General features: G+C 40.9%; 1 protein-coding gene across 6 annotated transcripts in view; it reads right to left on the bottom strand.

Annotated features, from left to right (window-relative positions):
- The window catches only part of ube4a (ubiquitination factor E4A (UFD2 homolog, yeast)), an 83528-nt gene that overhangs the window by 53346 nt on the left and 15794 nt on the right, over positions 1 to 14388 (bottom strand). For all 6 annotated transcript variants that reach the window (XM_063038576.1, XM_063038571.1, XM_063038575.1 and 3 more), the window contains 2 exons: positions 11697 to 11809; positions 7149 to 7301 (listed from right to left, as the gene is read on the bottom strand). In XM_063038576.1, the coding sequence (XP_062894646.1) occupies positions 7149 to 7301; positions 11697 to 11809 (266 nt within the window). The remainder of the gene's footprint in view (positions 1 to 7148; positions 7302 to 11696; positions 11810 to 14388) is intronic.

The raw sequence follows: 14388 nt of genomic DNA, 5'->3' as shown, positions 1-14388 counted from the left end.
CCTCCTCAAAGAACTCTATCAGGCTTGTTAGACACGATCTGCCCTTCACAAGCCATACTGACTGTCCCTGATCAGACCACAATTCTCTAAATGCCCATAGATCCCATCCCTAAGAATCTTTTCCAACAGCTTTCCCACCACAGACGCAAGGCTCACTGGTCTATAATTACCCGGACTATCCCTACTACCTTTTTTGAACAAGGGGACAACATTCGTCTCCCTCCAATCCTCTGGTACCATTCTCGTGGACAACGAGGACATGAAGATCCTAGCCAGAGGCTCAGCAATCTCTTCCCTCGCCTCGTGGAGCAGCCTGGGGAATATTCTGTCAGGCCCCAGGAACTTATCTGTCCCAATGTATTTTAACAACTCCAACACCTCTTCTCCCTTAATATCAACATGCTCCAGAACATCAACCTCACTCATATTGTCCTGACCTTCATCAAGTTCCCTCTCGTTGGTGAATACCGAACAGAAGTATTCATTGAGGACCTCGCTCACTTCCACAGCCTCCAGGCACATCTTCCCACCTTTATCTCTAATTTGTCCTACCTTCACTCCTGTCATCATTGTTCTTCACGTAACTAAAGAATGCCTTGGGGTTTTCCTTTACCCTACTCGTCAAGGCCTTCTCATGCCCTCTTCTTAAGCTCCTTTCTTGCTACCCTATATTCCTCAATAGACCCATCTGATCCTTGCTTCCTAAACCTCATGTATGTTGCCTTCTGCCACCTGACTAGATTTTCCACCTCACTTGTCACCCATGGTTCCTTCACCCTACCATTCTTTATCTTCCTCACCGGGACAAATTTATCCCTAACATCCAGCAAGAGATCCCTAAACATTGACCACATGTCCATAGTACATTTTCCTGCAAAAACATCATCCCAATTCACACCCGCAAGTTCTAGCCTTATACCCTCATAATTTGCCCTTCCCCAATTAAAAATTTTCCTGTCCTCGCTGATTCTATCCTTTTCCATGATAATGTTAAAGGCCAGGGAGTGATGGTCACTGTCCCCCAGATGCTCACCCACTGAGAGATCTGTGACCTGACCCGGTTTGTTACCTAATACTAGGTCTAGTATGGCATTCCCCTAGTTGGCCTGTCAACATATTGTGACAGGAATCCGTCCTGGACACACTTAACAAACTCTGCCCCATCTAAGCCATTGGAACTAATCAGGTGCCAATCAATATTAGGGAAGTTAAAGTCACCCATGATAACAGCCCTGTTATTTTTGCACTTTTCCAAAAACTGCCTCCCAATCTGCTCCTTGGCATCTCTGCTGCTACCAGGGGGCCTATAGAATACTCCCAATAGAGTAACTGCTCCCTTCCTGTTCCTGACTTCTACCCATACTGACTCAAAAGAGGATCCTGCTACATTTCACACCTTTTCTGTAGCTGTAATAGTATCCCTGACCAATAATGCCACCCGACCTCCCCTCCCTGCCATCCCTTTTAAAGCACTGAAATCCAAGAATATTGAGAATCTATTCCTGCCCTGGTGCCAGCCAAGTCTCTGTAATGGCCACGACATCATAATTCCATGTATGTATCCAAGCTCTCAGTTCATCACATTTGTTCCTGATGCTTCTTGCATCGAAGTACACGCACTTTAGCCCTTCTACCTTACTGTCTTTACACCCTCTTCAATTGACCACTGAATGGAAATTACCACTACTCATTTTCTCACCACACGTAAAGAAAAGTCAACAGAATGACAGAAGAGGTTTACTATGCCCAAAAATTCAGGCACATAGTACGGTATTTGTCAATGTGGAGCAGAGAGTGAATTTGTAAAATCTGATGGGAGCAAAGGATGTTGGAAATAGCAAGGGTGAACACTGCGGGAGAGGTACAGGCAGGTGGCAGAAGAGTCAAAGGGTGCTGGGGGGGGGTGGGGCAGGTGCAGGCACACCCACCTTGAGACACCAGGCAAAGTCATTTGATTCCAAACAATTGGTTTATTGATCAATTGGTTCTGATTATTACAGAATGTCTCTCCTGTGCTTCCCACTCCCTCCCCTCTCCATTACCCTCTTCCCACTCTCAGTCCACTACAGAGACCCACATCAGATTCAGGGTTTATCATCACTCATGCGTCATGAGAATTTTTATTTGTGAATCACATGCTCCTTTCCCCCCCCCCACCCCCCACAGTAGAGCCCAACAAAACAGGGAAAATTGTAAAGAATGGAAAACTAAAAATTCTAAAACTGAAATGTCAGCAGCAAGTATCCATGTCCCTTTGCTCAACACTTAGTTAAACCACCACTCGCAGCTATTACAGTCAGTAGTCTTTTTGGGGAAGTCTCTATGAGCTTTGCACAACTTGATGGAACAAGATTTGCCTATTCCTCCTTGCAAAATTGCCCAGGTTAGTTGGAGAGAGGCAGTGGACAGCAATCTTGAGGTTTTGCCAAAGATGCTTGATCGGTTTTGAGGAAATTACCAGTAGGCGAGACAAGGGAGATGCAGTGCATGTTGTATATTTGGATTTTCAGAAGGTCTTTGACAAGAGGCTACTTAACAAGATAAGAGCCCATGGAATTACAGAAAAGTTACATACGTAGATAGAGCGTTGGCTGATTGGCAGGAAACAGAGAGCGGGAATGAAGGGATCCTATTCTGGTTGGCTGCTGGTTACCAGTGGTGTTCCACAGGGATCAGTGTTGGGGCCGCTTCTTTTTACATTGTACATCAACGATTTGGATTATGGAATAGATGGCTTTGTGGCTAAGTTTGCTGACGATACGAAGATAGATGGAGGGGCCGGTAGTGCTGAGGAAACGGAGAGTCTGCAGAGAGACTTGGATAGATTGGAAGAATGGGCAGAGAAGTGGCAAATGAAGTACAATGTTGGAAAGTGTATGGTTATGCACTTTGGCAGAAAAAATAAACGGGCAGACTATTATTTAAATGGGGAAAGAATTCTAAGTACTGAGATGCAACGGGACTTGGGAGTCCTTGTACAGGATACCCTTAAAGTTAACCTCCAGGTTGAGTCAGTAGTGAAGAAGGTGAATGCAATGTTGGCATTCATTTCTAGGGGAATAGAGTATAGGAGTAGGGATGTGATGTTGAGGCTCTATAAGGCACTGGTGAGCCCTCACTTGGAGTACTCTGGGCAGTTTTGGTCTCCTTATTTAAGAAAGAATGTGCTGACGTTGGAGAGGGTACAGAGGAGATTCACTAGAATGATTCCGGGAATGAGAGGGTTAACATATGAGGAACGTTTGTCCGCTCTTGGACTGTATTCCTTGGAGTTTAGGAGAATGAGGGGAGACCTCATAGAAACATTTTGAATGTTAAAAGGCATGGACAGAGTGGATGTGGCAAAGTTGTTTCCCATGATGGGGGAGTCTAGTACGAGAGGGCATGACTTAAGGATTGAAGGGGGCCCATTCAGAACAGAAATGCGAAGAAATTATTTTAGTCAGAGGGTGGTGAATCTATGGAATTTGTTGCCACGGGCAGCAGTGGAGGCCAAGTCATTGGGTGTATTTAAGGCAGAGGTTGATAGGTATCTGAGTAGCCAGGGCATCAAAGGTTATGGTGAGAAGGCAGGGGAGCGGGACTAAATAGGAGAATGGATCAGCTCATGATAAAATGGTGGAGCAGACTCGATGGGCCGAATGGCCTACTTCTGCTCCTTTGTCTTATGGTCTTATGGTTTAACGTCAGGTCTCTGACTGGGCCACTCAAGGACATCAATTTTCCTCTTTTGAAGCCATTTCATGGTTGCTCTGGCAGTGTGCTTTGGGTTGTCGTCCTGCTGAAAGAAGAACTTCCTCCCCAGTTTAAGCTTTCTGGCAGAGGCTAGCAGGTCTTTAAATCCAAAATCTCTCTGCATTCATTGTTGCACTAATTCTGACCAGACTTCCAGTCCCTGCTGCAGAAAGCATCTCCACAGCATGATTCCACCTCCACCATACATTAAGGACGGTGTTACCTGACTGATGCGCAATTTTAGATTTACACCACATGTACCACTTCGTATCGAGGCCAAAAAGCTCCACTTTAGTCTCATCCGATCACAAGACCTTATTCCACATCTTTACAGTACCTTTCAAGTGACACTTCGCAAGGTCATTACAGGCAAGGATATGCTTTTTTAACGAGGGCTTCTTCCTTGCCACTCTTCTATAAATACCCTTTTTGTGCAAGGCCTTAGAGATTGTGGAGCCATGAATTTCATCTCCAGTTGCAGCCACTGATTTCTACAGCTCACTCAGAGTGACTGTTGGCATTACAGTAGCCTCTCTTACAAGTGCCATTCTAAATTTAGAAGTGTGGCCAGACCTAGGCAATGTGGCTGTGGTTTCATTCTCCCCCCCCAACATTTTCACTGATAGACTGCATTGAGCTCCAAGACATGTTCAGTGCTTTTGAGAAGGTCGTGTACCCTTCCCCTAATTTGTGCTTCTCTATTATCATTTCCCTGACTTGTCTTGAATGCTCTTTTGTCTTTATTTTTGTTTGGTCTGTTGAAAATCTACCACACTGTTGGACCTGACAGAGAGGGGGGGCATTTAATCTTATATATTCATTGAAAATAGGTGATCCTCCATTTTTCTACATCAACAAATTGGGTGAGTTGGTAAAGTAATACTGTATATTGCACCTGAGGAAAGTTAGCATTGTAATTACAAAGGGGATAAATATTTTTCAACCTCAATATAGATTTTTAATTTTTAATAAATTGACAGATTTTAGAATTTTTCTTCTGATTTGACATGACACAATGTTTTGTAGATTAGCTCAAAAAATTCTACTTACAATATATTTTAAATTTAGAAAATGAGACAGTAAAATGTGAAAACAGTTGAGGGCTGAATGCTTTTTCAAGGCACTGTATCAGAAACAGGTTTATCATCACACACACTTTCTGTGCCAACAGTGCAATAAATAAAATTACTAATGTGCAAAAGTCTGAGGCACCCTCGCATATAGTGCCTATAAAAAGTATTCACCCTGCCTGCCTGTCCCCCCCCGCAACTTGGAAGTTTTCATATTTTATTGTTTTACAACTTTGGATCACAGTGGATTTAATTTAGCTTTTTTTGACTGATCAACAGGAAAAGACTCTTTTGTGTCAAAGTGAAAACAGATCTTTACAAAGTGATCTAAATTAATGACAAAAACTCAAAATAATTGATTGCATAAGTACACACCCCCTTCAGGATAGTATTTAGTAGATGAAACTTTGGCAGCAATTACAGCTTTGAGTCTGTGTGGATAGGTCTCTATCAGCTTTGCACATCTGGACACTGCAACTTGGCCCCATTCTTCTTTACAAAACTGCTCAAGCTTTGTCAGATTGCATGGGGATCGTGAGTGAACAGCCCTTTTCGAGTCCAGCCACAAATTGTCAATTGGGTTGAGGTTTGAACTCTGACTTGACCACTCCAGGACATTATCTTTGGTGTTTTTAAGCCATTCCTGGGTAGCTTTGGCTTTATTCTTGGGGTCATTGTCTTGCTGGAAAACAAATCTTCTCCCAAGTCACAATTCTTTTGCAGACTGCATCAGGTTTTCCTTCAGGATTTCTCAGTATTTTGCTGCATTCATTTTACTCTCTACCTTCACAAGCTTTCCAGGGCCTGCTGCAGTGAAGCATCCCCACAGCAAGATGCAGCCACCATCATGCTTCATGGTAGGGATGGTATGTTTTTGATGATGTGCGGTGATTGGCTTATATCAAACATAGGAATTTGTCTGATTGCTAAAAAGCTCCATTTTGGTTTAATCAGACCATTGAAACTTCTTCCAGCTGACTTCAGAGTTTCCCACATGCCTTTTGGCAAACTCTAGCTGAGATTTCATGTGAGTTCCCCCCACCCACAACAGTGACTTTCTCTTTGCCACTGTCCCATAAAGCTGGGACTGGTGAAGCACCCAGGTAACAGTTGTGTGCGCAGTCACTCCCATTTCAGCCACTGAAGCTTGTAACTCCTCCAGAGTTGTCATGCGTCTCTTGGTGGTCTCCCTCACTAGTCCCCTCCTTGCACAGTCACTCAGTTTTGAGGACAGCCTGTTCTAGGCACATTCACAGCTGTGCCATATTCTTTCCATTTCTTGATGATTGACTTAACTTTATTCCAAGGGATATTCAGTGACTTGGGAAAATTTCTTGTATCCATCTCCTGACTTGTGTTTTTCAATAACCTTTTCGCGGAGGTGCTTGGAGTGTTTTTTTGTCTTCATGGTGTAGCTTTTGCCAGGATACTGACTTACCAGCAGTTGGATCTTCCAGATACAGGTGTATTTTTACTACAATCTGTTAGAGTGGATTTCCTTTTGAGTAGATGATTTGTTAACACTTAAATGACTGTGGCCACTTGACAAAGGACTGTGGATTGAGTCCACCACAATGGGCTTCCTAAAAGGTGTAAATACCAGATGCTTCTGGTGTCTGATGCTGTGTTTCGAAGACAGTCTTATCTATACATTATAAATATTAATTGTCTTCTACGTTAGCACGTAAAATGCCAAATAAACGTATTGTGGATTGAACTAAAGGCTGTGGATACCAACACAGACATGTTGGCGTCAGAAGGAAAGGATGAAATCCGAAGGTGTGATGTTTGTATGTAGCTTCAAAAGGAAGCATTGTCTGTAACTTTCTAAGTAGCGATTGCCTTTGTGTTTAGCATATAAATATCGAGACATTTCTGTGGAAAGCGTCTCCAGTCTGTAAGATGCCTACTGTACCTTGTTGTGTTGAATAAAGAAGCTACTTTGTATCTACCAGTGTCTCTGTCTCTCCGGTAATTTCATCCACGCTACAACACAATCAATTGAAACACCTTGATTGCACACAGTGATCTCCATTTAACTAATTATGTGACTTCTAAAACCAATTGGCTGCACCTGTGATTATTTGGTGTGTCATATAAGGGGGGGGGAAATACTTAAGTAATCAATTGTTTTGTATTTTTTATTTATAATTAATTTAGATCACTTTGTAGAGATCTGTTTTCCCTTTGACATGAAAGAGTCTTTTTGTGTTGATCAGTGTCAAAAAAAAACAAACTAAACCCACTGTGATTCAATGTTGTAAAATAATAATAGTGCCTACTTTTTATAGGCACTGTATGTGCCCAAGACAGTTGCACAGTACTGTACTTAATCGTGCATACCTCGCCTTTCACTCTTTGGAAACAAGCAAACAGGTATTTCATGACTTCCTTCTCTCCAGCATCTCGATCAGCAGTTACATTAATAATGTTTCCTGGTGTCATCCATATCAAATGAGTTCCAGGTTCTGGAATCAGCATTCGGCTAAACAAAGCCTGTTAAAGTAAACCATAGCTAAAGTTAATCTTTGCCACTGTAATTTCAGACAAAGGGTAAGGTGGCCATAATTCCGAGTTCTCTTCATTTCTATTGCTCTGATTCCTTATTTTTCAGAAAAGCAAACTTAACACAAACTCACATTGCCCATATGCACCAAGTATAATGTTGTCAGAAAGGTGTCGTTCCAGATTAAATACCATCAGTTAAAAAAATTGTACTAAATGCTAAGTACAGAATATTTTAGCTTTAATTGGAATGTCTATATGAAACCTTTTTAAAAGTAGTAAACGTAAACATCTGCAGAGGAAAAACTAATTCATGCCAATCTAAACAAAAGAGAAAAGAACTTGAGGGAGCACAATTTGTAATATACATTTTGCTTTCTCAAAAAACATTGTGACTTCTCATATCACAAGGTTCTCTAAACAATTTATGGATGAAAATAAACATTGAAAATAGACCAAAACTTGTAATTTCACATCACTGACTTCAGAAAAATTCATTAGGGCATGACCATAGTAGTGAATTATTCTATTTTCGAACTACAAGACATCAATTTGCAGATTGAAGTTCTTGATTTTTGATAGTCTTTCAAGTTAAGCAACAAATGCACATCCAGCAGTTTTTCCTCAAAGGAAATCAATTTTGAGAAGCAGTGTTGTATTTGCAGACACAAGTTTGCTGCCAACCTTCAAATTACATATGCAGAAGCATTAATTACGAATCAGAATTATGAAACACACAAACTAAATGCCAACTCCATAACCACATTACAAGGTCTAGACCCTGACTGAAAAAATTACATACGAGTGCAGAAAGATTCACTAAGTAGAAGGGTGGATTTGCTTGGATATGGGAAAAAAATGACAAGTCACTTTTGTATATTCCCTGATCATCAGTAACAGCACACTGCAGGCAAAAACATTAACTATAATATCTGCACTCACTGCCTTCTCATCAATGAAATGTACGCCAAAAGTTCTTGTCAGCAGGCAGAAGTGAGTGTCGTTGTATTACTAAGGAGAAGGTGCTTGTGAAACTGAAAGGTCTGAAGGTTGGCAGGCCATCTGGACCAGATAAACTACACCCCAAGATTCTGAAAGAGGTAGATTGTGAAGGCATCAGTAATGATCTTTCAAGAGTCACTGGATTCTCAAATGATTCTGGAGATCTGGACACTAGCACAGATAGAAAAATGGCTAATTGGCAGGAAGCAAAGAGTCAGAATAAAGGGGGCCTTCTCTGGTTGGCTGCCAGTGACAAGTGGTGCTCTACAGGGGTCAGTATTAGGACTGCTTCTTTTTACGTTATGTGTCAACAATTCAGATGACAGAAATGATGGCTTTTTGGCCAGGTTTGTAGATGATACAAAAGTAAATGCAGGGACAGGTAGTGTTGAGGACGCAGGGAATCTGCAGAAGGACTTGGACAGACTGGGAGAATGGGCAAAGAAGTGGCAGCTGAAATATGGTGTAGAGTAATGTATGGTCATGCACTTTAGTAGAAGGAATAAAGGTGTAGACTATTTTTTTTTAAATCAGGGAGAAAATTCAAAAATCAGAAGTGCAAAAGGGACTTGAGTCTTTGTGCAGGATTCCCTAAAGGTTAGCTTGTAGGTTGAGGAAGGCAAATGCAATGTTAACATTCATTTCGAGAGGACTAGGACACAAGAATAAGGATGTGGTGCTGAGACATTACAAGATATTGGCCAGGCTGTATTGTTAGTATATTTTGGCCCCTTATCTAATAAAAGATATGCTGGTATTGGAGAGGGTCCAGAGGAGATTCACGGGAATGATTCTGGGAATGAAAGGGTCAACGTGTGAGGAGTATTTGGTGACTCTGGGCCTGTACTTGCTGGAGTTCAGAAGAATGGGGGGGGGGGGGGAGAAGAGATCTAATTGAAACCTATCAAACATCGAAAGGCCTAGACACAGTGGATGTGGAGCAGATGTTTCCTATAGCGAGCAAGTCTAGAACCAGAGGTTACAGCCAAGAATAGAGGGACATCCATGTAAAAGAAAGATGTGGAGGAATTTCTTTAGCCAGAGGGTGCTGAATTTGTGGAATTCATTGCCACAGACAGCCTTGGAGGCCAAGTCATTGGGTATATTTAAAGTAAAGTTTGGGAGGTTCTTGGCTAGTCAGGGAGTCAAAGGTTATGAGGAGAAGGCAGGAAAATGTGATTGAGCGGGATAATAAATCAGCTGTGATGGAAAGATAAAGCAGGCTCGGTGGGACAGGTGGCCTAATTCTGCTCCTATGTCATGGTCTTAAATAGAATATTGAACAGATTAGGAGTGAGATGGGGGAAGAGAAAAAGTAAGATAGCTTGCACTCTCACTTAGTTGAGTAGCAGCAAGGTAGTTTACCTAGCAATGAGCAATTACAAAAAAGAAATATGTGGTATACGAGTAGAGAAATTATCAGGAACATTTCTTTCTAGATCATGGATTGAATCAAGTTTGGTTAAAAAAATGCAAGACTGACAAATCCACCTGGTTTATTGGGTCCATTTTAGGTTGCAAGCTGTAATAAGAGAGTTCAAAACATGGAGAAGGCCACAATGATATACTGCCTTAAAAGCTTTGTCGCAGAGTTGCTCAGAGTCAAGGCCGTTTGAAGAAACACAAGCTCAGTGGCATATAGTGGAGATATACAAAACATGGGAATTTAATTCATTTGACTGCAATAGCATACATGTACAAGAGTTAATGTTACTTTTCCCTGGATCATTATCCTTTAGAATTAAAGTGTACGGTGACATGGAAGGTTTCTGTCCACTATGCAAAAGAAAACTTGATAAGTGTCAGTGATGTGGTCTTTAGATGAACACAAGGGGTTAGTCACGTCAAGCTGTGCTGAGCTGCCGCCAGGGTTGGAGCAGAATTTCTCCAGCGATTTCCTGACTACTCCTAGCGGTTTTACTTCTCTCAAGGACTGGTTGACAAGAATCCAAGAGTCTGGAGATGGTCATGTGGGTGCACCACATCTGGATTTGTCCTGCCTTCCCTTCCATTTCAGCATTTGATTTTGAAACCAAAATGAACACCCAGTGCTTAGCTTTGAACTTTGTATTGTCGAATAGATGTAGTGCTACTAATTAGAGTCCAAGAGATACTTTGAGTGCAGTAGCTAAGTTATGAGGAGGGGTTGCCATCCTGCACTGGGAACAGTAACAGAACATATCTGTCAGACACAACTTGAGTGGCAGACATTGTTTAAAATAATGATTCATCAAAGAATATAAATACAAGAATTTGTTTCAATGTAACAAAACTGTAGATAGGATTTGCAGATGTGTTGATTCTAGAATATAACGTTTTAGCAAGCTTTAAAAAAAATAACCAAGAATTCTCAGTGCATTAAATGGATTCCTGTTGTTGACAAAAGAGGAGTGGTGCTAAGTGGAAGATATGAATATGAGAGTCACAGTAAAGAGTTAAATGGTAGTTGGGAAGGAAGACCACCAGATGGATAAAAGAATTGTGTAAGATATCACGCAATTTCTTTTTTAAAAAAATTCAATAGCCAAGCAACTTGGTAAGATTAACTCATGTAATATCAAACATGAATTAAAGCTCCTTTGGTTTATTCCTATATTTAATGCATTACATTTCCCTATCATCTACTGGTGAATTTCACTGCAAGTTACATGGGATTTCACACAGCACAGAATCAATTACAGGAATCTTTCAATCTTATTCACTTATAGCTTTTAATCAGATTCTCCAAGCCGTTAGCAATTATCCTAATACCATTCAGATCAGTTAAATAACCATGGGTTGACAATTATCAAAACAGATCTACACCAACTTTAGTTTTCCATCATCAATAAAAGTCCTATTAAAACCCATATTGCAAAGTGAAGCACTTCATAGAGTAATACAACATAGGAACAGGCCCTTCGGCCCAACTTGCCCATGTCAACCATGATGCCCACACCAAGGTAATCCCATCCGCTCAAGTTCGGCCTATATTCCTCTAAACTTCTATCTATGTACTTATCCAAATACCTTTTGAATGTTTTTATTGTACTGCCTCAACAACTTTCTCTGGCAGCTCATTCCATATATACACCACCTTCTAGTTGAAGTTGACTCTCAAATCCCTTTTAAATTTTTCATCCCTCACCTTGAGCTTATGCTCTCCAATTATTTAGGTCCCCTTCTCTGGTGAAAATGCCTATGCGAGTTCATCCTCTCAAAAGCTATCATGATTTTATACACCTCTAAGGTGACCCTTCAATCTCCTATGTTCCAAGGAATATAGTCCTAGTCTGCCCAACCTCTCCCTATAACTCAGGCCCTCAGGTCCTGGCAGCAGCCTTGTAAATTATCACTGTGCTCTCTCCAGTTTTCCTATAAAAAAACAACCAAAACTATACATACCTGTTCAACATTGTTCATATCAAGCCAGTCCTGCCCATCCAAATCCATTGCCATATCCTCCAAAAACACACAGCGTGGTGGAATTCCATTCCCTCCCTTCAAAATCGGACCACCTATAAACATATCAAAATGACTAATGTCAGTGTCACTTTTCAGAAGTTGAGTTAATAAACAGCCTTCGTGTAGTTGATTAAAAATACATATTGTGTTTAAAGGGTAAAATTAAGGTTAAAAAAGAATCACAGAGAATATCAAAAAAATTACAGTAGTACAATAAGCAGCATTACGATAGGATGAGGAATATGAGAATACACAATGTGGAACATTAACATAGGGCATGATGTGAACAATGAGGGAATAGTAGGACATAGAATATAAAATACAAGATGGTAGGAAAAAGAGAGTGAGGGGCAGAAATAAAGGAAAACCTACAGATGCTGGAAATTCAAGCAATACACATATATACACACACACACACACACAATGAGGGTTTCGGCCTGAAACGTTGACTGTACTCTTTTCCATAGATGCTGTCTGGCCTGCTGAGTTCCTCCAGCATTTTGTGTGTGCTGAGAGGCAAAAATATTGGGGGGGGGCAGGGGTGTATGTAGGGGTGGAAGACAAAGCAGAAATCAGTCTTTATCAAGTAGCCTATAACAGACCAAGACATGTTGTAGAGGACATAGTAACAGAGCTCATGTTCAATGTCACTTCCTTCAACCAAGCATGCTATATTTACGAAATTATGTCACAATATTTCTGTTTCAAATCTGATATTACACAATGCTTGGCAAAACGTTTTCTTGGCAAGTGAATGACCAATAAAAAGCTACTCTATTTCTCTCTCCACAGATGTCTTATCTGTTAAGTATTTCAAACAGTTTCTGCTTTTGCCGTGGTTTAATTTGTATGGTCTTCTCTTCTGTAGTACAGAGAGATGTTTTTCCTTGTAAGTAAACTAGGTATTACAGATAACTGAGGAATTAACATTGAACTAGGCATTGATAGCAATAGCTATTTCACTACTGAAAATTATGAAAGATTAAGATTACATTTGCTTGAATTACTTAAGTAACTTTCAATTCATCCGCTCAGAAATCAAAACAGTAAGCTAAAACTTTAGATTATTTCCACTCAGCAATAAACTTATTTACACTTGCAGACTTGTAAACTTCTGTTTTTAAAATGCACTAATCTAATAATTGCAGGGCCACAGTTAAAGAGCATTCTCAGCTCAATAGCAAACTGGCAGCCTTGAGCAGATACAAGAAATAGCAAATAACTCTGGTGCAGTCTTGAATGATCTTCCAAGGACTGGGTTTCAAGAACACTGCTGGGACAGAAAAGGACTATTGTTTTGTATTTTATGTACAACATATTTTATCTAATAATATGTCATCCTGATAAGGGTGCAGGTGCAATCTAAAAGGCTCTTCACATGGCTTCAGACAACCTGGACAACACAAACACTTACGTCAAGATGCTGTTCATCAACTATAGCTCAGCATTTAATACCATTATTTCCACAATCCTGATTGAGAAGCTGGAGATCTTAGGCCTCTGTACCTCCCTCTGCAATTGGATCCTTGACTTCCTAACCGGAAGACCATAATCTGTGTGGATTGGTGATAATATCTCCTCCTCGCTGACGATCAACACTGGCACACCTCAGGGGTCTGTGCTTAGCCCACTGCTCTACTCTCTATATATACCCATGACTGTGTGGCCAGGCATAGCTCAAATACCATCTAAAAATTTGCTGACGATACAACCATTGTTGGTAGAATCTCAGGTGGTAACGAGAGGGCGTACAGGAGTGAGATATGCCAACTAGTGGAATGGTGTCGCAGCAACAACCTGGCACTCAACGTCAGTAAGACGAAAGAGCTGATTGTGGACTTCAGGAAGGGAAAGACGAAGGAACACATACCAATCCTCACAGAGGGGTCAGAAGTGGAGAGAGTGAGCAGTTTCAAGTTCCTGGGTGTCAAGATCTCTGAGGAACTAACCTGGTCCCAACATATCGATGCAGCTATAAAGAAGGCAAGACAGCGACTATACTTCATCAGGAGTTTGAAGAGATTTGGTATGTCAACAAATACCCTCAAAAACTTCTAATAGATATACCGTGGAGAACATTTTGACAGGCTGCATCACTGTCTGGTGTGAGGGGGCTACTGCACAGGAGCAAAAGAAGCTGCAGAGGGTTGCAAAACTAGTCAGCTCCATCTTGGGTACTAGTCTACGAAGTAACCAGGACATCTTCAGAGAGCAATGTCTCAGAAAGGCAGCGTCCATTATTAAGGACCTCCAGAACCCAGGGCATGCCCTTTTCTCACTGTTACCATCAGGTAGGAGGTACAGAAGCCTGAAGGCACACACTCAGCGGTTCAGGAACAGTTTCTTCCCCTCTGCCATCCGATTCCCAAATGGACATTGAACCCTTGGACAATACCCCACTTTTTAAATATATATTATTTCTTTTTTTCTGCATGATTTTTATACTGTAATTATTTTACTTATTATTATTTTATTTTCTTTCTTTTATATTATGTATTGCATTGAACTGCTGCTGCTAACAAATTTCACGACACATGTGGTGATAATAAACCTGATTCTGATTCTGCATAAATTTAAATTGTTCCCATCATCAATATTAACATTCCTCAGTAGGAGTACAAAATGCACACAA

Source organism: Mobula hypostoma, chromosome X2, assembly GCF_963921235.1.
Source record: "Mobula hypostoma chromosome X2, sMobHyp1.1, whole genome shotgun sequence".
Taxonomy (NCBI): Eukaryota; Metazoa; Chordata; class Chondrichthyes; order Myliobatiformes; family Myliobatidae; genus Mobula; species Mobula hypostoma.
Note: the sequence above shows the minus strand (reverse complement) of the source record. Positions and strands in the feature narration are given on the sequence as shown.